The 23,392-nt window shown below is 35.4% G+C and overlaps 3 protein-coding genes across 3 annotated transcripts; 2 read left to right on the top strand and 1 right to left on the bottom strand.

The window, feature by feature from the left end:
* Window positions 1-772: 772 nt before the first annotated feature.
* LOC103498360 (disease resistance protein RUN1) lies at window positions 773-3,428 on the bottom strand. Its single transcript, XM_051079170.1, is given in 4 exon segments — window positions 773-1,076; window positions 1,488-2,136; window positions 2,139-2,594; window positions 2,760-3,428. Coding segments are annotated over 4 exon segments (1,869 nt in total). The 5' UTR covers window positions 3,233-3,428; the 3' UTR covers window positions 773-785.
* Window positions 3,429-13,739: 10,311 nt separating this feature from the next.
* On the top strand, window positions 13,740-18,118 carry LOC127143854 (uncharacterized). The gene is made up of 3 exons (XM_051079113.1): window positions 13,740-13,895; window positions 14,995-17,596; window positions 17,677-18,118. The coding sequence occupies exons 2-3, from the start codon at window positions 14,997-14,999 to the stop codon at window positions 18,116-18,118; spliced, it is 3,042 nt and encodes a 1,013-aa protein (XP_050935070.1). The 5' UTR covers window positions 13,740-13,895; window positions 14,995-14,996.
* Window positions 18,119-18,122: 4 nt separating this feature from the next.
* On the top strand, window positions 18,123-19,232 carry LOC127151683 (uncharacterized). The gene is made up of 4 exons (XM_051091598.1): window positions 18,123-18,308; window positions 18,384-18,575; window positions 18,657-19,011; window positions 19,097-19,232. Exons 1-3 carry the CDS (start codon window positions 18,126-18,128, stop codon window positions 19,002-19,004), a joined length of 723 nt encoding a protein of 240 aa, XP_050947555.1. The 5' UTR covers window positions 18,123-18,125; the 3' UTR covers window positions 19,005-19,011; window positions 19,097-19,232.
* Window positions 19,233-23,392: the final 4,160 nt, after the last annotated feature.

Here is a 23,392-nt window from a genome sequence, read left to right as displayed (position 1 = left end):
ATCAATCCGAAGAATAGCAATTTTTTTATGGAATTGTGTTTCAATGGTGTGATAGAATTTAAGATTAAGGCATCGGAGAGTTTTCGATTTCAATCCCGTACTTAAAAAACACTCGAGGTTAAAGCAGTTGATTATTTCTAATTTGATAAGATTCGACATTAACGATATATCGCCAATTTCAGTCAGCATTTCACAATTTTCTAAACTTAACTGCCTTATGCTTTCAAAACACTGTCAAACAAAACAAATCAACTGTTAGGAAATTGACAAATAAAGAATAAGGAAACATGGAATAATAAACAATCTAACCCACCGCTACTTTATGTGGTTCACTATTTGGGTGTTATGTACATCATTAGTCATAAGAAGAACAATTTTACAAGAGAGCAGGTTACAAGATACAAAATAGTAGCGCCTTCTTCTAGAGTTAAAAGGTTTATACTGTACACTTCTCTAAATTCGTGCTTGGCCGTTCAAAGGCCATATAACACAGTCAAGATATTTTAACATCTATCATATGTAGGGTAACTCTAGTTAAATTATTTTTTCGTATTCTTAAATTAGAGGGTGAAAATAATGGCGTGAGTGTTGTAAAAACATTGAAAAAGAGTAGTTTCGTGATTGAGATCCTAAGAGAATTTTTTGTGATTTTCTAATAATTTTAGTAGAAATCCTTCCTATGGGTTGCGGTTTTTATTTTCTAATTCTTATTTTTGTTTTTCTCTGGTTGAAAAACTTGACAATCAAAGATAAATAGAAAACGTATATATAGATCAAAGTAACAATCACATTACCTTGAGGTTAGCTACGAGGTGCATTATAGGATAACGTGAGATGACCAATACAACAAGGTTTTTTGGATTAAAAGTATATAGTACCAGAGAGGATGAAGAACGATGACATTCAAACCATCTTAAGTAGTTAGAAAAGCATCGAGGAGTCCCAATAACATTAACATTATTCCGTATTATAAGCAACCTCAATTTTGTCATTTTTGAAAATGACTTAGCATCCAACCACACTACTTCTTCTGCTTTGGGCAATTCTAAAACTATCCCCTCAACATTTTCTGTTGCCTGAAAACACAAGAAGCCATTCAATATATCTAGCTGACAAGCAAAAGTTCTTTAATTGTAGATAACATATATGGGCCTCACACTATATATATAAATAAGTATAAATGAAAAGTCATGATTTTGTGAAACATATACAAAGGGTGTTTCGCCACGGACTTCATAAGTAAATGCTAAATAACTCAACTCCAATGGTGAGAAGTTTGCATATTTACCGAGACACTTCATCTTCCTTTTTTTCACTTTTGCAAATTATCAGCAAACCTCATCTTCACAACCTTACATACCGGACTTCATAGCTTCAACATATTAATTTCAGGCTTCTAAATTCACTCAGTGCTTTAAGCACCCAAACAAAGATATGTGAAAGGTATATTCTATTTATCTAAGTGCGAGGCTAGGAATAAATCATACCTCATCTTCTTGTAGAACTTGAACATCTTGGTGATACCACAATCTACTACGTCTTCCCAGATCTGAAGGAGATTCTTGACGAACGATCTCTTTGCCCATTAGTTGAATCAAGTCATGCATTTGGAATCTATTGTATTCAATATATATAAGACATTTCTTAATAAGCACTTCAATTTCAGAACGGGTGTAGAAATCACAAGCATCTATAAAAGAGTACACATCTTCTGTTGGATACCCTCTAAAGAAACATGCAATATCTAGAAAAATTGTCTTCTGAAGATCACCAAGTCTATCAAAACTTAGTTTAAGTTTATTATGAACATCTTGATTTGGAATCTTTTTCAACTTCTTCAATTGGCTTTCCCACTCAAGTTTACTACAATTACAAAGAGAACCTCCCACCACAACAAGGGCTAGAGGAAGTCCATTTGCCTGTTCTACTGCAACATTTGAAAGCTCTTCAAAACTCACATCAGGAACAGGATTGTTAAATGCATTCCAACAAAATAGCTCAAGCGCTTCTCTATGATTTAACTTATCAACCTTGTAGGTCCACTTAATGTTGAGTTTATTTAGAAGATGAAAATCTCTTGTTGTTATGATGATCCTACTTCCCGAACCAAACCAACTCAAATGTCCTACTAGTTTTTCTTGCTGATCTGAAGATCCACATCATCGAGAACAATAAGTACCTTTTTGTTTCTTAGTCTATGCCTCAACACATTACTTCCTTCGTCGGAAAAACTTATAGACCTATGCATTTTAATCAACAAGATGTCTTGAAGAAGAGATTCTTGCAATTTAGTTAGCTCATCATCCCTCGAGAAGTTGCATTTTTCTTTTATATTAGGAAGAAAACTACAGCCTTCAAACCGATATGCAATACAATTATAAACAGCTTTTGCAACAGTTGTCTTGCCTATTCCACCAAGGCCATAAATTCCAATCATTCGAACATCATTGGTCTCTAAATCTAATGCGGAGTTTAGCTTCTCAATATGAGAACTAATCCCAACTGGATTCTTGGCAATTGTTAAGAGCGTCTTGTTAAGCTTAGTCGATATCTCATGAACAATTTCTTTGACAAGAGTAGCCTCATCACACGAACTACATAAAAAACCACAATATATATAGATAGTGAGATATAGAAAATGATAATAAATAAAAGAATAATTAGAATAACACTGGAAAAATCAAGAGACCTTGTAATCTTTACAAGATAGATTATTTTTCGTTGGTTTTGAGATAGAATTCCACGTTATTATTTGTTACCTGTCATACAAATGCCAGCTTGATAAGTTGGCAGCTTTAGTTAGAGCTTCTCTCCATCTCTCTACCTTTTTCAAGTCTTCCTTGAATCTTTCTTTATGTACAATATATGCTTCTCCAAATACGCCTGTTTGTTTCCTAACTTCAGAAGGATCAATATGATAAAACAGTGGCCAAACCATTTGCCCTTTGCCACCTTCCATACAACTCATAATTTGAACAACCTCATCTAAACACCAACTAGAAGATGCATAATTTTTGGAAAAAGCTACAACAAAAAACCTTGATCCGTTGATTGCTTCACAAAGTTCTTGAGAAATTTGCATCCCCCTCTTCAGCTCCTCGGTGTCTCTAAAGACATTGATTCCAGCCCTCACCAAAGCTTCATACAAATGACCCATAAACGATTTCCGAGTATCCTCACCTCTAAAACTTAGAAACACGTCGTAAGACCAAGAAGACTTTGAAGAATCCATCATAATTTGGCTACCAATTTTTGCACTATTGTGTTAAGAAAATCAGCAGAACTGAGGATCGGAGTAGTAGACTTCAGCTACAAAGAATGGCTAAAAACAAGAGGCCTCCTGACATATGGATGCATCTAATTGTTTTTCCGTTTGTTTCCATATGCATATAGTTTGTATTAAGTGGTTCAATATTTCAAAATGGAAAATAAATTTGAGGGAGAGATGCATATGTAACTAGAGTTGACAATATTATTTAGTAAATTGAAAGATTCGTCTTGAAACCATAGTGTGACATCACCTATAATTGAATCCTACACGCATATTCTTTAAATATGTTTATTTACACACTAGGATTTGGTCTCGATTGTTTAAATAAACGTTTAGATGGGAGGTGTCATGTCAAATCCATTTTAATTACAAGGAGATTTGTCCAATAAGTTGATGGATTGAAAGGGAAATATGGTGGATGGGCAGTTTATAAGGTTAAACATGGTTGTCGACACACGTATACCCTAAATAAATAAATATAGTTTTACACAATTGTTTGAACCTTTTCCACACTTTTTACATAATTAGGCCAATGAGCTACTATTTACGCGCAAAAAAAAAGTTGACCTAATTTAGTTTTTCAGCTCTCTTTCCCAAGCATGTGCTAAGGGTTGTTATTCACGGTTATCAATTTTCTTTCTTTTCCAAACCTACACGATTAAAGAAAGTTTTTCCAAAAGTCCAAACACTGTTTCCCCCATTGGACAAAAGCAAGAATCAGCAAATCAGCAAATAAGATATGTTTTATGATTGATTTTCCTAAATAGTCAATGTTGTGTTTGTAAGCTTGTTGTATGAAAGATGTATTATATTGATGATTATCTGAAAGCATTTTGTCATTGATGCTTAATTACGTGATATTGTTATTACTATGATTTTATGTGAGAAAAGTAAGCTGAGAAGCTAACCTTTCTGTTTTTTATGATTGTATAACATGAGAGGATGAGATTTATCGCAAGACGCTAGTGGAAATCCCATGTAACTTGTGTGACGCTGGTTGAATATGAATCCCATGTCTAGGTGGGGGAGAATATCAGGACAGGGCGAGTTGTGATTGTTATTGATGCTGAACGTTGGTGGAAGTCCTAGGTAACTCGTGTGACGTTGGTTGAATGTGAATCTCAGGTCTCGGCAAAGGGAGAATTCCAAGTCTAGGTGAGATGGTGATGAGATGTTGGTTGAATGTGAATCCTAAGTCTGAGAAAGATTGAATGTGACGAGACGTTGGTGAAAATCCCAGGTAACTCACGTGACACTGGTTGAGTGTGAATTTATGGTCTAGGCGAAGGGAGAATCTCAAGTCTCAGTGTTAAGTATGTTCGTGAGATGATTTAAGCACGCAGTGCTTGTAACACTTGTTATAATAATGATTTAATTGTTTGTGGCTTGATGTGATGAGATTTATGCGTTGTGATTTGATCTTGTCGATTTTGTGTGTTTTCCCAAAAAAGGTCTTCTCAAACTGATCACTCACTAAGTTTATTTGACTTATGTTTTAAGTTTTCCCCTCCCTAGGTTTGTTAGGCATTAAAGCCAAGCAAATGATGGATTTCAGGTGTTGTAGCCTAGTTAAGGAGGGAAGGCATAGTTATTCTATAGTCTTAGGTGGCGTCTCATCTTGCTTCAGCCGGTTGGTAAGTGAATTTTCCAATTCAGAAAGAAGGAGAGTGCAATATCCAAGTTGGCAAGGCCTAACTCGGGGAGCAAAAGAGTCAAAGAGTTGAGTCTAGGAAAAGGTAGCCATAAAGGCAGTCTGCTAAGAGAGGTGGTTAGGTAACCGAGATGAAGGACGAAGTGCCACCGTTACACCTCTCGGTACCCTCCACAAAGAGCAGCATTTAGCAACGAAGAAAGAAAAAGAGACCCAGAAGTTTGTTCTTGAATTGGGTTGTTGATGACTCGAGGAAAAGGGTCGAGATCGGAGTTCTTATACTCCCAAACACCTTGGCGCGAAAAGCAGCACCTTGGTAGAAGAAGAAGGACGTGAGAAGATCAGATTGGGTTTTATTTTATGCCAAAGAAATATTTAATGGTTGTATTTTTGTAATTTATGGACCTTGTAAAAATGTTAAGTTAATAAAGAGAAGAAGTTTAATTTGTTATATTTCCTACAAGTTGTTAAGTAATGAGAGCTAGGGCGCAACGAAGATAATTTGAAGAGTTATTCTCTGCTGCAAAGAGTTGTGAAAGTCTCTAAAGCTCAATGGAAGAGCTTTACACACTACTAGAAAAATAGGTTTTACTAACACTACTAATCAAGACATTGTATCGTTAAAAATAAAAAAACGGGTGGGGTGAGGTAAATTGTGTCGTTGAAAATAAAAATATGGATTTTTTCTTCAATTTCACGCGCGCGAGCTCCAGATCATAGTTTCAAAGCTCTCTAACGGTTATTTTGATTTCTTTTTTATAAATACGTATTTCCCCATAATTTCTTATCAATTCATCAATCCAACTCCAATTTTCACCAAAATTCTCTCTAAATTTCATATTGCCATAACTCTTCCCTCTTTCCTCTCCATTCTATCGGTTTTGTCCCAAAAACTCTAGCAATCTTATTTACTCTTCCCTCTCCATTATGCTATTTTTCTCCCAAAAACTCCAGCAATTTTTTTTTATCCAATGGAAGGGTAATCTTCTAAGAGGTAAGAAGGCAATGGATATTCAATTTGTTTGAGAGTTTCTTCCCTTTATTTCTACTTTTTGTTTGTGAATTAAATTTGCATCTAAAAAATAACTTGTTTTGATTTTTGTTACAAATTCTCTTGATATCCCTTACATATTCTTTTATGTTTTCTTTTTTCTTAACCACTTTCCTTTTAAAATTCATCAATCCAACTTCAATTTTCACCAAAATTCTCTCTAAATTTCATTTTCATAGAACTCTTCCCTCTCCATTCTACCATTTTCTCCCCAAAACTCTAGCAATCTTTTTCACTCTTCTCTTACCATTTTGTAATTTTTCTTCCAAAAACTCCACCAATCTTTTTTGATTCAATGGAGGAATACTCTTCTCAGAGGTAAGAGTGCAATGGGTATTCAATTTGTTTGAGAATTTCTTTCATTTATTTCTATATTTTGCTTGTGAATTAAATTTGCATCTAAAAATCAACTTGATTTTATTCTTATTACAAATTTTCTTTATATTCACTACATATTATTTTATGTTTTACTTTTTCTACTAACTACCTTCCTTTCAAAATTCATCAATCCAACTCCAATTTTCACCAAAATTCTCTCTGAATTTCATTCAATGGAGGGGCAATCTTGTAAGTGATCGTAGGTACATCATTTTATCCTTTATTTATTTTTTATATCTATTTACTTTTTTATTTTATTTTTATTTTATTTTTAAAGTTGGATTTGAATTTAATTTTAACTTTTTCTTAAAAAAAAAAAAAAAAGAAAAACATTAGTCTCCTCCCTATTTTCCCTAACTCACCCAATTTTTTCTCCCACGATTTTTTTCTTCTCCCCTCTCATGACTCTCCCACCTTCTCCACTCTCAAAACACGAGCCCTCGCTACCCTATAAAAACAAAGGAGAATGTTTTTTAGAGAGTACATTAGATTGAGATCAATTGGATGGGTTGAAAAAAAGCTAAGGAAACTATTTTGTCAAATTGGTCTTCAAAGGTAACTTTTTTTTTTAATTTCCTCTCTTTTCATTCCCTTTTGAGACTATGATAAATTATAACGGTGTATTGTTTAAAAAAAAAATTGTTGGAATTTCATTAATTGATTTTATTTTGTTAGGGTTAGGTCAATTGGGTTGCTTTTATTGTTGCTTCAAATTTAGCACCAATTGATTTCAACGTGCTTTAAATTTGTTAGATTGAGGTCATTTGAGGCATTACTGTGCTTTAATTTTGTTAGGTTTAGGCCAATTGAATTTATCTTCAAATTTAGCGATTTAGCCCAATTGATTTCAATGTGCTTCAAATTTGTTAGATTTACGCCATTTTGTTAGGTTTAAGCCAATTGATTTAAATTTGTTAGATTTAGGGTTTAATTTGGCTATTGTTAATTTTTTATTTACTATTTATTAAATATGTTGCATGTTTGAAATTAATTGATTAGACGCCTATATGACAAAATACTTTGTTAGGTTTGATATTTATTTCAGCATACTACACTTTGTATTTATTTTCCAAACTTGTATTATTTTCAACCTGTATATTATTTCCAATATATTATTTTATATTATTACCAATATATTTATTCTCAACCTGTATATTATTTCCAACCTCTATTATTTGTCATATTTCACATTGTTTTGCAAATATTATTATTATTATTATTATTTATTTTTCAATTTCTATAATTGCAAAATGTATGGAAAAAATTCATTTGTTTTTTGTCATATGGATATAAAAATTTGAGACGGGAAAGAAGTAACGTTCATTTACGAATTTTATGATTTAAATTCCATAAATATATAAAATTTCTCATTTTGAAAAATTAATTAATAAATTGTTATAAAAAATATATCAACAATTTTATATTTTAAAATGGGTCTGCGTAGTGTTTTCTTAGAAATTTATTAATTCTTTAGATACATGAAATTTTCCATTAAATGTCTATGATGGAGATCAAAATATCAAAGTTCGATATGTTACTATTCTTGGGGTGAATAAAAAAAATATCTTTTAAAACAAAAAAATAAATTCCATTTTTCTAATGGCTCTCATGTTTAGCTATTCAAGTGTAGATGGTGTGACATCGACAACAACGAAACTCGTAGGACATCCGTGGAATTAGGCCCACAAATTCTTTAACACGTTGTGTTTTTGTTTGCTAAGGAAACAATCATTCTCACAACCTAGACATATCAAGTATTTTACCTCGATGACCCAAACAAAGGTACCAATTGGAATGTTGTTCAAGTGGTCCAAAATAAACGTATATAGGACGTGCCTGAGGTGGACGAAGATGTTGAGAATGAACAATTGAATGTATTGAAAATTGTTGTCGGACATCGTGTGGATAAACATATTAAGGATGACACTCTATCCAGACCAGGCATTGATCCTACACTGGTGGAAAGACCGGTTGCGTGTCATGTCGTTAACAACTTCATAAACAATGATGATGAACAATTATCACCTCAAAGTGGATCAAGCGAGAATGAATAATAATGACGAATCACGTATCCACATATTTCATTTTTTTTATATATTCATTTGAGATACTCTCATTTTTTTTACTAATTTTGGTTTTTATGTCCACAGGTACTATGTCATCATTCTCCAATGGTTTCGAGGAGATATATGCTCTGTTTCTCAAGTTCGACAACGCGTTAAATAAAACAGGAGGATCGTCCTTAGTGGGCAACACTTCAGGTTAGTCCCATTACTTTGTTGATAATTTGCGAACATATAAAGTTTTGTTTCTGATAGTATTTTGTTTTCTTAAATATATGGGGCTCAACCCACTCCAACTGATCTTAGGAAACGTCAACACTCACGAAACATAGAGTTGGAGAGGTACATCCATAAATATGGGAAGATTCCGATCACCATCGACTTAGGAGTGAAGAAGTCAATCTCTTCACATGTTCGGTTCACAACACTATTGGTGTATGTGTGAGAGATACATTTCCAGTTTGCTGCCTTAAGTGGGCGAATGTTCTGCCAAACTACATCGAGGTGGTCAAGAGCGCTCTACAGGTAACTTCAATAATTAATTGGCATTTATTTTAAACATATATAAGTATAAACCTAGCCAATACGTCTATTCTTTACTTTGTAGCGCTATTTCATACTTGATTTCACAGATCAATCACTTATTAGATTTATTGAGCATCAAATGCTCACATCTTTCAAGGAGTTCAACAAAGGTTGTCATATACATTTCAAAAAGTACAGCGACTCTGAAGAAGCACGTGTCAACCCACCAGACAAATTGGTGAATCGTTTGGAAGATTGACATTTCCTATACATCACTATTTGAGTCAAGCATTTCAAGTGATTCATATATTGTAATGTTACTTCACATTACTTCATTCTTTTTTTTTCTGCATGTATAATTTTAAGAAATGTTTGAATGTAGGCGCAACCAAGGACCATCAAGGCTGCTAGGCAGAAGTAGCCTTACAATTATAGTAGCGGGTCTAAGTCATTCCTACAACAACGGCACGAGCTCAATGAACAACACGGTCAGTCAGTGGTCCGTGTGGAGTTGTCTATAGAAACACGTGCTTAAAGTGGCCAATTCGTTTCACTCGCGGTCGTGATGCGCATGTAAGTTTATGAAAATATTTTTTCTTATTCTGTAACTTAATTAAAAATTGTGTTGCAGAATCAAATGCTGGAACACCAATCCTAACCCACCTCAGAAAGTTTTCAACCACTCTTAGGGGACAAGATATATGAGATTGTTTTGGATAGAAGACCAGACTACTCAGAAGGTCTTAGTTGGGGCCCCAAGGCCAAGTCCCGAAAGAGTGGTAGCAGTTCTTCATCTTCATATGAGCAAGACATGCACGCTAGAGAGGTTAGCGAACTAAGAGCTAGCCTTAAAATGCTCAACGATTAATTAAAGAACAACGAAGAACATCGAAGTTGCATGCCCGCCAAATGGAAGAAAATGCCAGACAAATGGAGGAAATGAAGAAGATGAGCGAGGAAATGAATCAGCCACAGAGAGTACCTTGATTTACTTGCATTACATACGTATTTTTCAAATTTTAAGTTGTTTAATTTGCTAACAATAATATATATCTAAATTTACTTTTATGTCGTTGTAGGTGTGGACTTGTGGGAATATGGCTTCTATGGCGATTAGGAGAATGTATTATTTTTCTTCTTTATATAATTTCTTTAAAAAAAATTTGTGATTGTTTGATGTTAACATTTAGTTTCTAATATAAATTATAATTAATTTTGTATTTTATATAATTATTTATTAATTTTGTATTAGCTTTTTTTAATTTTATTCAATTTAAATTGAATCGGAACCCAAAAGAGTTCCTCACGATAAAAAAAATTTGAATATAGTATTTGGAAAAAAAAAAGAATATATATATATATTTATTTATTTATTTAAAATAGGAGAATTGTCAAAAATGGCAAATTTGACAAAATATTTACAACATATAGCAAAATTTTAGATTCTATCATTGATAGATATTGATAGACACTGATATGCTTCTATCAATCATATTGTTAGAATCCAAAATTTTGTTATGTGTTGTAAATATTTTAGTTTATTTTACTATATTTAAAAATGTCTCTTAAAAATATCTTCGATGCATATAGGGTGTCGGGAAAGATGACCGTCCCTCGACGTCATGAGCAACATGTTAGGAGAACATCAAGTGTACCAGTGAAGAATTAAGTGTATTTGCAATACATTCTGTATATCAAACATATCACGTATATCAAGCGTATCAAATTTGTTCACTACTACAAAACTGGGTTTACTTGACGCTTTTTAACTGTCAAGTATTGGTTTACTTGACGTTTTTCAATGTGTCAACTAATCCAGTGTCAAGAATAAGGGAGTTTTACTTGACAGTTTCTAAGTGTCAAGTATAATTATACTTGATATTGAAAAAACGTCAAGTATATAATTATACTTGACAGTTTTTATGCGTCAACTAATCCAGTGTGAAGAATAAGGGGGTTTTATTTTTTACAGATTTTACACGTCAAGTGAAATTATACTTGACAGTTTATAGGTATCAAGTATATAAGGTTTGTTCAAATAAAAAATTATATATTTTAAAATATCCATATATCTTATATTCACCTGTTTTGAAGTCCAACAATACTAAAATACACATCAATTGAAAAATTGAATCAACCCAAACTTTCAATCAAAGAACTAATAAATTGCATATATATCCTTGAATATACATATAGTTGGTCATTACATACTTACAACTTAGGAACATCGTTCTTATTCATATTACAAAACATGTTATGATCATCAGTCTTAATCATAAAACACAAAGTATATGTAATAATAAGAAACAAGGACATCACCCTCCTCCAAGCTCCACACTCTTAGATAACTGCAAACTCAAAGTTTCACGATTGTTATCATCAACTCCTTGAAATCTACAAACAAGATGAGAACAACATTAAAACTAAGAACTCTAACTTTTAAGTCTAAGACCTTTGAACTAGAATTATGTCTTTGAAATAGACACAAAATGTAGGATCTCTATGAAGTATTGGACGCTTACAACATACTTTAAGAATTAGTGGATGGTTGCTCACATAGCTATCAAAAGAATAAGAGAGAACACATGGGATGTCATAGTACTTAGATGCCTTTTTTAAAAAAAAAAAGATTTTTTTTTAAACAAAATCAATAACTTCTTTAAGAGAACATAGGCTAAAGCAAATGGAAAACCTAAAAGTTGAGAAGAAAAAACATTACAGATTTATGCTTTCGGGTTTTGTAGTTGAAGATTCTCATCATTCTTTCTCCTTCCATGAAGTTGTGAACATAAACTTGAACCCCTATGAAATAACGCATTTGAGAAAGACAATATCTGCAGCTTAACTGAGAATTAAGTCATGAACATAAAATTGAATCAAAACATTATTTTTGCAAAGCTTAAATGAGAAATCACTACTCAACTCTTCCTTTCAGCATTCACATATCTAATTTCACCCACATGATTTGAGAAACATTAAACAAAATACCTTCCAAGATGATAACATTAGATGTATTGACCTGGTGCAAACCAATGATTAATTTTCTGAAATAAATGTACCAAAGAATATGTCTAATACCATTAAGAAAATGTAATTTAATTTTCTTAATAAATAAGACTCTTACCACAAATCCAAAAAGTAGCCAGATTATGATAAGAAAACCTGCAGTTGGTCCATTGCAAGTTCAGGAGGGAGAGACATACAATCTCGGCAAGATAGTGGGGAGAAGAGCGCCCAATTGACATACAATCTTGAGATTGAGTTTTGAGTTTACCTTGCAACGGACGAGCGCCCAATTAACACCTCAGAAGAAAGGATGTCATTTGATTTCACCGGCTCCTTCTCGAGAACCTAATCGATTTTTGGGGTCTCTATGCAATAACCTAAAAATTAACTGCTTTGCATTGAGACTAGCCTGAAACACAACATTTGAAAGGCCTCACAACTTAGATTTGTATATACATAAGGAATAAAAGACTTTCTAAACATTGATATATTTAATAGTGAGTAAAAAGAGATTTAATGAGCTCAGATAACTTTAAAATGTATTTACCAATATACTTCTCGGAAATTTAAGATCCTTATGGAGAATGTTGGCAAATGTCTTTTGCCTTGTCTTCCCCTTAAAAGGGTTTGTATCCATAAAGCATTTCATATAGAAGGATGCCTGAATTATAAACCATAAAGGAACACAAATATTATCAATCACAAGAGATCATAATGAGTTTATAAGGAGTTGAGGCAACTTGTTTCGTCAATCAGAGGATTTTTGGTTCGAACGCTAGAGATTGTGGAATGGGTTGCTTTACAATTGAAGGTTGGTTCCTTTTTTGCTGATTTTGGATGTTTTAACGGGTGGTGGTTGACTTTTCCTATTGGAAGATTTTAGAGTATGAGATTGATTGTTTCTTTTCAAGTTTCTCGGTGCTAGTTCATCAAAAGCTTCCTTCTGGGACTGTACTTCGTGCATTGTCGAAGAGTTTTCAGTATGCTTTGTCAGCTATTTGTTGGTTGGTCTCACGATGGTTTTCTAGATTTCTTTGGTTGGTTGTTGTAGTAGCCATTGTTTTTTTCTGCTAAAGACCAATGGTTGATTAAAGTTGTTTTTTTTTTTTTTTTTTTTTTGCCTCTGTTTTTGTGGATCGTAATCAGAAAGCGAAGCCAATTGAATGGATTAACCTAGCGAATTTGAAAAACTAGTTTCATCTCACAACACACAACACCAGTAACTATCTGTAGTAAGAAACTACTCGAAGAAAAGCAAACTGATGAAAGTTTCACTGATATTTCAAGAGAGAGAGATTACATGTCGAGCTCCCGAAGACTGTAGGCATGGCGAATAAGGTGAGCAGTGGAGTTATCATCCATCTTCCAACCAGCAAAGCTCAAATTATTCCTCCTACCGAGAGATAATTTAACTCTTTTCTTCCATTTTCTACATACGCCACACTACAAGAAAATGGCCCATTCCCGACGCCGAAAATCACGTCGGCATAAAAAACGTCGGGAATAAGGGCTTTCCCGACGCCATCAATAACGCGTCGGGAGATGCGTCGGGAAAACAATCTTTCCCGACGCACCACGAAGGCGTCGGCAACAATACGTCGGGAAAAGGGACTTTTCCCGACGCCGTGCACAGTGCGTCGGGAGAGGCGTCGGGAATAGGGGTTTTTCCCGACGCCACGTAAAACGTCGGGAAAAGGGGTTTAATGAGCGTCGGGAATTCCCCTTTTCCCGACGCATTTTGGGGGATTTCCCGACGCCTCGTGACTGCGTCGGGAAATCCCCTTTAAATTCATTTCGGTTCTGTGAATACAGAACCGAAGCCGAGAGGAGAGGAGAAAAAGAAAGGAGAAGAAGAAGAAGTCGCCTTGCCGCCGTTGTTTCCTTTTGTTCCGCCGCCGTCCGTCGCCGACCGCCCTCGCCGTTGTTCCTCGTCGCCGTCTGCCACGTTAGGTAAGTGAAATATGTAAATTTATTTGATTTAAGTTTATGTTTTAGGGTTTTTTTTTGATAAAAATTAGTTTAGGGTTATTTTTTATGAAAATTAGTTTAGGATTTTCTTTTGGAATAGATTTTTGTTTGTTAAATGTATTTTTGTATAGAGTGTGTGTAATTTGTAGTTGAATTGAAATTTGAAATTTGAATGGTTTAGGATTTTTGTTTTAGAAAATTGAATAAAATTGAATGGGGGTTGAATTGGGGGAGAGGTTTATTGTTAAATTGAAAATTGAATTGGGAGGGGGGTTTATATTTGAATTGAAAATTGAAAATTGAAAATTGAAATTGGGGGGGGGGGGAGGGGAATTTAGTTGAATGGAAAATTGAAATTGGAGAGGGGGGGGGGAGTGGAGTTAATAGTTAAATTTAAAATTGAATTAGAGGGAGGGGGTTTAAGTTAAATTGAAAATTGAGATTGGGGGGGGGGGGGAGGGGAATTTATAGTTGAATGGAAAATTGAAATTGGAGAGGGGGGGGGGGAGTGGAGTTAATAGTTAAATTTAAAATTGAATTGGAGGGAGGGGGTTTAAGTTAAATTGAAAATTGAGATTGGGGGGGGGGGGGGAGGGGAATTTATAGTTGAATGAAAAATTGAAATTTGAAGGGGGGGGGGGGGAGTTAATAGTTAAATTGAATTGGGAATGTAATATGTGTGTTAAGATTTGTTTTTGCTATCCTGCAGTTATGGTAGCATTTTTTGTTTTGAATTTGTTTATGTTTGGGATGGCTATCCTGCAGTTATGGTAGCCTTTTTTGTTTTGAATTTGTTTATGTTTGGGATGGCTATCCTGCAGTTATGGTAGCCTTTTTTGTTTTGAATTTGTTTATGTTTGGGATGGCTATCCTGCAGTTATGGTAGCCTTTTTTGTTTTGAATTTGCTGGTATCAAGGGGTGGTAGTTAGGATAGCTTGAAGTATTTTGTTGTTAATAATTAGGTTGTGTTGGCTATCCTGCAGTTATGGTAGCCTTTGTAGTTTGGAGGGGTTTGTAGGATGTGAAGATATTTTGAAGTATTGTGTTGTTAATAATTAGGTTGTGTTGGCTATCCTGCAGTTATGGATAAGGGTTGGATGAAACTTAGAAATAAGTTATCCCTTGAGTATAGACATGGAGTGACCCAATTTTTAGAATTTGCCAAATTTCACGTTGATGCTTACGGACGATTGAGGTGTCCATGCAAGAGATGTTTGAATTTAAATTGGAGCTCATTAGAGGGTGTGGAAAGACATCTGCTGACTATAGGAATATCCCCCTACTACACAGAATGGGTGTATCATGGAGAGTCATTAAGCTATAGAGGTACAGAAAACTTTGAGGAAGGAACTAGTAGTAATCCTTTTAATGAAGGAACTAGTAGTACACAATTTAATGAAGAAGGTGATATCTTTGGTATGCTAAATGATTTACAAGCCCCTATAGAACATGAAGAGGAAATAGAGGAATTTCGTTTGGAAGATGAAATGGCGATGAATGTTGGGGTAAATATAGATGAAGATACAACAAATAATATATTTCAGGACTTATTGAATCAAGCATGTAATGAGTTGTACCCCGGTTGTTCTGAATTTTCGTCGTTGAATTTTTTGGTTAAGTTGATGCATGTGAAAGTTCTAAATGGTTGGAGTAACAAGTCGTTCGACATGTTGTTAGAACTTTTAAGAGCAGCGTTTCCAATGTGTAATAGTACTATTCCTAGTTCATTTTATGAAGCAAAACGAAAACTTCGTGACTTGGGCTTGGGATACGAGACTATTCACGCGTGCAAGTATGATTGTGTATTGTATTGGAAAGAGTTTGCTGATTTGCAACATTGTCCTACATGTGGCGAGGCTAGGTACAAGGTTAATGATAATAGAGGGAAAAAAATTCCGCATAAGGTATTGCGCCACTTTCCTTTAGTACCTAGATTACAGCGCTTGTTTGTATCGCAGGAAGGGTCTGCTGACATGAGATGGCATAGGGACAAACGTGTTGAAACAGATGATGTCTTGAGACATCCAGCTGATGCAGAGGGGTGGAAGCACTTTGATTCTGAATTTCCTGATTTTGCTTCTGATCCACGAAACGTGCGTTTGGGCTTGGCTTCAGATGGGTTTAACCCATTTGGTCAAATGAGTACCTCGTACAGTATGTGGCCTGTTGTGTTACTTCCTTACAATTTGCCACCATGGAAATGCATGAAAGAGACAAATTTCTTTATGTCATTGCTCATACCCGGTCCTAAATCTCCTGGTAGGGAAATTGATGTGTATCTCCAACCATTGATTGAGGAATTGAAAGACTTATGGACTTTTGGGGTGCGTACGTATGACTCTCTTACAGGTCAGTTCTTTCAGCTATACGCAGCCTTGTTGTGGACGATTAATGACTTCCCGGCGTATGGTGACCTATCAGGGTGGAGTACGAAGGGGTATCAGGCATGTCCTATATGCATGAGTGATAGATCGTCCTTCGGGATACGAGGTAGAATATCTTTCATGGGACATAGACGCTATCTTCCACAGAATCACGTGTGGCGTAGAAGTAGGCTACACGATGGAAAGGTAGAGCGTAAGGCTCCTCCTGTGGTGATGAATGGGTATGAAATATTAGAACAACTAGATCAGTTGGAATTTCCAGTTATGAGTAAACATCCTTCAATACAGGATAAGAAAAGAAAGAGAGCTCTTAATTGGACGAAGAAAAGTATTTTTTTCAATCTTCCTTATTGGTCGAGACTTTTGTTACGTCACAAACTTGATGTAATGCACATTGAGAAGAATGTTTGTGACAATTTGATTGGTACGTTATTGAACATCGAAGGGAAAACGAAGGATACCACGAATGCTAGGTTGGACTTACAAGATCTGAAGATAAGAAAGGATTTACATCTTGTAGAAGTGGGTAACCGATTGGTGAAGCCACATGCGAGCTACACGTTGACTACCTGTGAACGAGTAGAGTTTTGTAAGTTTCTGAAATCAGTTAAGTTTCCCGATGGATTTGTTTCCAATATATCGAGATGTGTGCATGAAAGAGAGGGGAAAATATCAGGACTAAAAACGCATGATTGCCATGTTTTATTACATCGACTGCTACCAATTGGTATTCGAGCATTCTTACCGAAGAACGTATACACTGCTATAACCGAATTATGTAATTTTTTCCGTGACTTGTGCGCCCGAACGATAAGAGTAAGTGATCTAGACAGATTGCAAGCAGATATCATAATCATACTTTGTAAGTTGGAAAGAATATTTCCACCTGCCTTTTTTAGCGTTATGGTGCACCTTGCCGTTCACTTACCATATGAAACGAAGATTACTGGTCCGGTTTCTTATAGTTGGATGTATCCGATCGAAAGGAGTCTACGAACGTTAAAGCAGTATGTTAGAAACAAAGCACGTCCTGAGGGGTCAATTGCAGAAGGCTATATCATGAATGAATCTAGTACCTTTTGTTCACGTTACCTACGTGGTATAGAGACTCGATTCACAAGAGATGAGCGAAATGATGATACCATTGTAGAGAACGAGGTAATTGGTGATTTTGAAATTTTCAAGCAGAAAGTACGACCCTTAGGTGCATCAAGTGTTCGTGCTATATCAGAGGAAGAGAAACGACTCTTCCATTGGTACATACTGAATAATGCTGACGAAATAACAGAGTATCGCAAGTAAGCATATTCATCATCTTTGTAATTTTTAAATATTTGTTATATATTGTTCTTACAGAAATTAAACTCATCTCTATTAGGAAACATTTGAGGCTCCAACGTCGACATGCTCAAACTTCTATGGATTTGTATAAAATACATGAACGAGCATTCCCTGAATGGTTTCGAGCACAGGTGTTAGAACTGCGTCAGTCTGCAAACCTATCTGATGATTTCTTCTCACTAGCGATGGGACCATCCTTTGACGTTCGTTGTTACAATGGATGCATCGTTGGTGGTGTAAGATTTCACACTATTGAACTTGATTCTCGACGTACTACTCAAAATAGTGGAATAATGGTCATTGGTGAAAGCGATGCAAGTGGAACTGGAGACAATAATTTCTACGGTGTTCTGGACGAAGTGTTGCACGTACAATATCCGTTGGGAAGAAATGTATGGCTATTTAAGTGTCGGTGGTATGACACGGACGTAAACAAAAGTCAAAGAACGACACACATTGAACGACACACACGGACGTAATCAAGCAATGAACAGGTTTGTTGAGCATCAGATGCTCACGACCTTTAAAGAGTTCCGGGCCGACTGTCATAAACATTTCAAAAAGTACAGCGACCCGGAGGAGGCTCGTGCCAACCCACCAAACGCATTGGTTGGACGTGATGAGGATTGGCACTTCCTCTGCGACCATTATATCAGCCGTGCATTCCAGGTATTTGTCATGATTAATTATGATAACAAGTTTTTATATGTATAAGAAATAAACAATATAATTGTTTTAATGCAGGAGCAATCACGGACAAACAAGGCTGCTCGACAGAAGCAGCCTTACAATCATAGTAGCGGGTCGAAGTCGTTTCTACAACGACAGTATGAGCTCGCTGAAAGAAGAGGGCAGCCGGTCGATCGTGTGGAATTGTTCCGGGAAACACACGTTCGAGCTGGGACATTCGTGTCGCAGGCCGCCGAGGATGCGCATGTAAGTTATACCCTTATTAATTATCCACTTTTATTATATATTTTAGCGCGTTACCTAACATAATTTTTAAATTTGTTGCAGAATCAAATGCTGGAACTCCAATCCCAGCCTACCCCAGAGGGTAGTCAGCCACTCTCTGAGGATGAGATATGCGATCAGGTGTTGGGTCGACGACCAGGCTACTCAAAAGGCCTTGGTTGGGGACCCAAGCCGAAGGCCCGCAGAACGGCAAGTGCAAGCAGTTCGTCGACATCTTGTTCGCAGTCCACACAAAAAGAGATTGAATTACAAGCTAAACTTCATGAAGCTTTGGAACGGATTGAAGTACAAGATAGAAATCACCAAGCATTAGCTTCACAAGTGGAAGCTATGAAAAAGATGATTGAAGACCTAACTCGTGCACAACAGGGACCACCACATGATCCCTAGCCCTGCGGTACGTCGTATATGTCTCTATTATTCTTAAGTTTTTGCAATATATAATTATGTATTAAACTTAGTTATTTTTATACCATTTTTAGGACCGAAGGTGTAGAATGACGCGCATACGCACCTCGTTGGGAGATTGGGTCTTATGTTTATGTTTTTTGTATATTGAAAACTATATTTTCTTGTAATCAACTTATTCGTATTATTAATTTTAATTCTATGTTTTAATTTGTGTTTGTATATTTATTAATTTAATCCAAAACGTCGCCAAATTTTTTTGAGCAATCCGAACATCATTGTGAATGTTTGAGCAAAATATTATAAGGAAAAAAGTAAAAATAAAATATTTAAAAAAATATATAAAAAATATTTCCCGACGTTCATTACGTCGGGAAAAAAACGTCGGAAAATAGGCTTTCCCGACGCCGTGAGATGCGTCGGCATAAACGGCGTCGGGAATAAGGTTTTCCCGACGCCGGCTTTCCCGACGCATCCCACGGCGTCGGGAAAGCCTTTCCCGACGCCGTACCAATTCGGCGTCGGGAAAGCCTCTCGCGACGCATTTCCCCCGACGTTCTTCCCGACGTCGTTTTGTACGTCGGGATATCCTTTCCCGACGTTCTTTGCATTTTCGCCGACGTATTTGTGCGTCGGGAGTACCCACATCTCTTGTAGTGCCACACGCCCTGTGTTTTTCCACAATCGCATAAACCCTCAAAATTGGGGGGAAATAAAAATAGCAATTGAAGAACCGAAATTGAAAATGAATTACGTACTGAGCCAAATCGATGAAGGAGGTGATCATAGCAAAAATATGAGCCAGTAGATCAACCCATAGTCTATTCTACTTCATTTTCAACCTCCACATCATAGCACCAAACACTACATTCTCAAACTCTCCACCACGCCTCTTCAGCAACATAAATACACAGTACAAAGATTTCGTAGATACCCATTCAATCTCCCATTTTAAGTTACTTACCGTGAAAAACCTTTTAGGCGACGAATGGATGCAACTTCACTAGAAAGCGGTGTACGAACGCAACAAAGCTTCAGCAGCGGTGGCTTATGGCGAACTTGTGGCTTGCGATGAACTTGTGAATGGCGGCAGATGAACTTGTTCTGAGTAGAAACGGTGCGCGACGAACTTCTAAACAACGACAGACGTACACAACTTCGCTTGAGCGACGAACGAACGCAACAAGTCTTAAGCGGCAGCTTGCAAGCAGACGAAAGAGACGATCATGAAGTCTTCAATCGTGAAGAGAAATATGAGAGGGGGGAGTTAGGGTTTTTTAACAAAATTTGGGGGAAAAAGGGAAAATTTAGGAAAATAAAATTAAAAGATCAAAAATTTTGAATGAAATATTGAAAAATATATATTACTTGACATTTTTTAAATGTCAAGTAATTAAAAATAATCTCGACACTTTTAACCTATCAAGTATTTAAAACAAAAAAAAAAACAAAAATTATGGATTTTTTCACTCTTTCTTATTCTTGGCGCTTTTTTATGTTACTTGACGGTTTTTATTAAAACTGTCAAGTATATCAATTATAAAAGCATCAAGTAAACCCAGTTTTGTAGTAGTGGTAGAGTGTATCAATTAAGCATAATAAGTTTATTAGAAGTGTATCATGTCTATCAAACTTATTAGTGAAGCATTTAAGTTTATGAAACTAATTCATCAAGTGTATTTCACCTAAGGCGTATAAGTGTATCGAAAAGAATCAAGTGTAAAAAGGAGTATTATATATATCAAGGTGTTTTTGGTGTATCAAAGAGTACCGAGTTTATCAAAGACTATCAAGTGTATCAAGGTCCAAAGGGTATCAAGAATTATCAAATTTATCAAGTGTGTATCAAGAAGTATTAGGTGCATAAAATGTATATCAGCAACGAGGAAAATTGAGGCATTTTATATTTTTTATATGTTGGCTGAGCTTTGTTTTTAGCCATTTCATAAACAATACATAATATGTGTGTGCTAGACTTAATTATTATAACTTGTTTTACCTTTTCTTCAAGTGCCCTAAAGTATTAAGATAAATGAAAAACTTCTTCGTTAAATTGTTCAAAATGTATATGTTTACATGACTTTGTGGGTCTCAAATGTGATAATGACGATCGGACAATTCTAAGATTTGGTTATTTATTTATTTTCTTTTAATTTTGGACAAGAGAATGAGCATATTAAGTAGGATTGTTCACTTTTAAGTTGAAAATATTAGATGAATTACTTATTTTTTTTATTTGATAAAAGACCAATATAAGAACAGATACATCAATTTGCATGTAAATACGTCAACCTACAAAATAAATACATTATATTGCGTCAGCATAAAAATAGTTGGATACGCCATAAATCACGTGTTAAAAAAGTATCGGTAATAAATACATATCTATTGTTTGCTTGGAAGGAGTATTTGTGCTTCATATGATTTTTTTTGGAAGAAAAACTTGTGAACAAAATATTGATGCGTGGCTTCTTAGAGACCACACAAACCAAATAAAATAATATCTGGAAAACTGGAAAGTAATGAAACGAAAAGTGGAAAAGGTTACGATAAAGTGGGAGAAAAAAGGTAGGAAAAAAAAAAAGGAAAGAAAGAAAGAGAGGGAGATAGTACAGAAACGTTTGATGTTGGTTTCTTAGGTTTTTTCTTGTATGTCCAAAATTTTGATGTTGGTTTCTTCAATAGATCGAAAAATTTCATGCGTCATTAACATTCTATTAATTGTCATACAATAAAGTTTAGACAAAAATTAAAAAGAATATGCTTTAGCCACACAAAAACACAAAATGTTACTACTATATATCTCCCTCTTAAAACTTTTCATTAAAGCTATTGAATTTCCCTCAATGATCTATTATATCCGATCCTCTCATTTTTTTAGAAGCTTTTGTACTATTTTCCTATAATTTTTACAAGCTTTTGAACTAATTTCGGAGAATAGATCGAAATAGGGACACCAATAATCTACGGAAAAAAACTACCATTGAAGGACTTACACTCAAAAAGTGGGGCTGAATTGAATTTAAGTTCATTTTGCAAATGGATATGTTCAAGGGGGTTTTGAGCTGGTTAGGTTCTATATGACACATCAACTAGAATAAAAGTAGAAGATATTTGTATGTTCAATTTATGAACAATTAAATTATTTTTAATACAAGGTATTTTTGCATATACAATACAATAAGGTACCTGTTTAGAAGATTCTCTTCAAGTTTTTTTAGCTATATTTTATCTTGTAATTACTATAGCTTAAAATCTACGTTATGGCATCCAAGGTAGATTTAAATCGTCTAACAAAATTTGAATATGAATATTTAAGGATAGGCTTTCTGAAGGAGGGATCAAAATCAAGAGAGAAAGCCTAGAGGGTCATAATCAATGGAAGACTTAAAGGAAGAAGAAAGTCGTCACATTGATAGGATCAACTATCTGATAGAATTGAACTTTGATGGTTAAGGAGCGCAAATCAAACTCTGTAGGAGGCTCGACTGAAAGGAGTCCAAGATTCAAGCTGAAAGGATCAAAGAATGATCGAAGAATTTGAGAAGCGACTGGTCCGGAGGACTTGTTCGTTCCACTAAGGATTGACTGAATAGTGAAAAGTATAAGAAGCAGGCAATTGGCCGACGGATGAGGCGGGATAGGATCGATCGAAGAACTTTTCCAGCAAGCGAAAAGGATACTTCAACTGCGAGGACCGGAACTGCCGAGGACGATTCCTTTAGGTGACTCCGCTTATCCAGGTCTGCCTTCTGCCCTTCTTCTCTTTCGAGCGGCAATCCCCACACCCATTCTATATCTATCGGAGGCGCGAGGCGGAGAAGGAGTTGAATTGACTTTCATGAATGAATGAAAGAAGATTCTAATATAAGCGGGCTTGGGCAATTCAAAGACTGAATCGACCGAAGGACTTCTGCTTCAAGCACTTATGCAAGAGCCAGAGAAAGGGCTCACCCTCGTGCCTCTCCTTATCTTAATCAGTTCTTCCCTTATCTCAATAGTCTTTGTTCATTGATTGCGCTCCGCAGTCAAATTCTTTGTATATTCCGTCGGACTATTCGCTATTCTAGGTTAATATGGTAGATTTCAGACTACGAATTAAGCTATGGAGGCTGCATTCAAAAAGAAAGAATGTCCAAAGTAAAGGCGAAAACAATGAACGAGGGAAAATGCAGAATTGACTCTGGGATAGTTTAAGCTAGTCCTAATACAAGATATTTGTGTGGAAAAAGCAGACAAAAGAGAAATCTAGCGTTTTTTTTAGTAGAAGATAAGACTTTAAATTGGTTTTATACAAAGTATTTACTTTAGTGTTTTAAATGTTAGGTGATTCTCACTAAATTATTAAAATAACTTATTCTATGTTTAAA

Source organism: Cucumis melo, chromosome 11 (assembly GCF_025177605.1).
Source record: "Cucumis melo cultivar AY chromosome 11, USDA_Cmelo_AY_1.0, whole genome shotgun sequence".
Taxonomy (NCBI): Eukaryota; Viridiplantae; Streptophyta; class Magnoliopsida; order Cucurbitales; family Cucurbitaceae; genus Cucumis; species Cucumis melo.
This window is presented reverse-complemented; position numbering and strand designations above follow the sequence as displayed.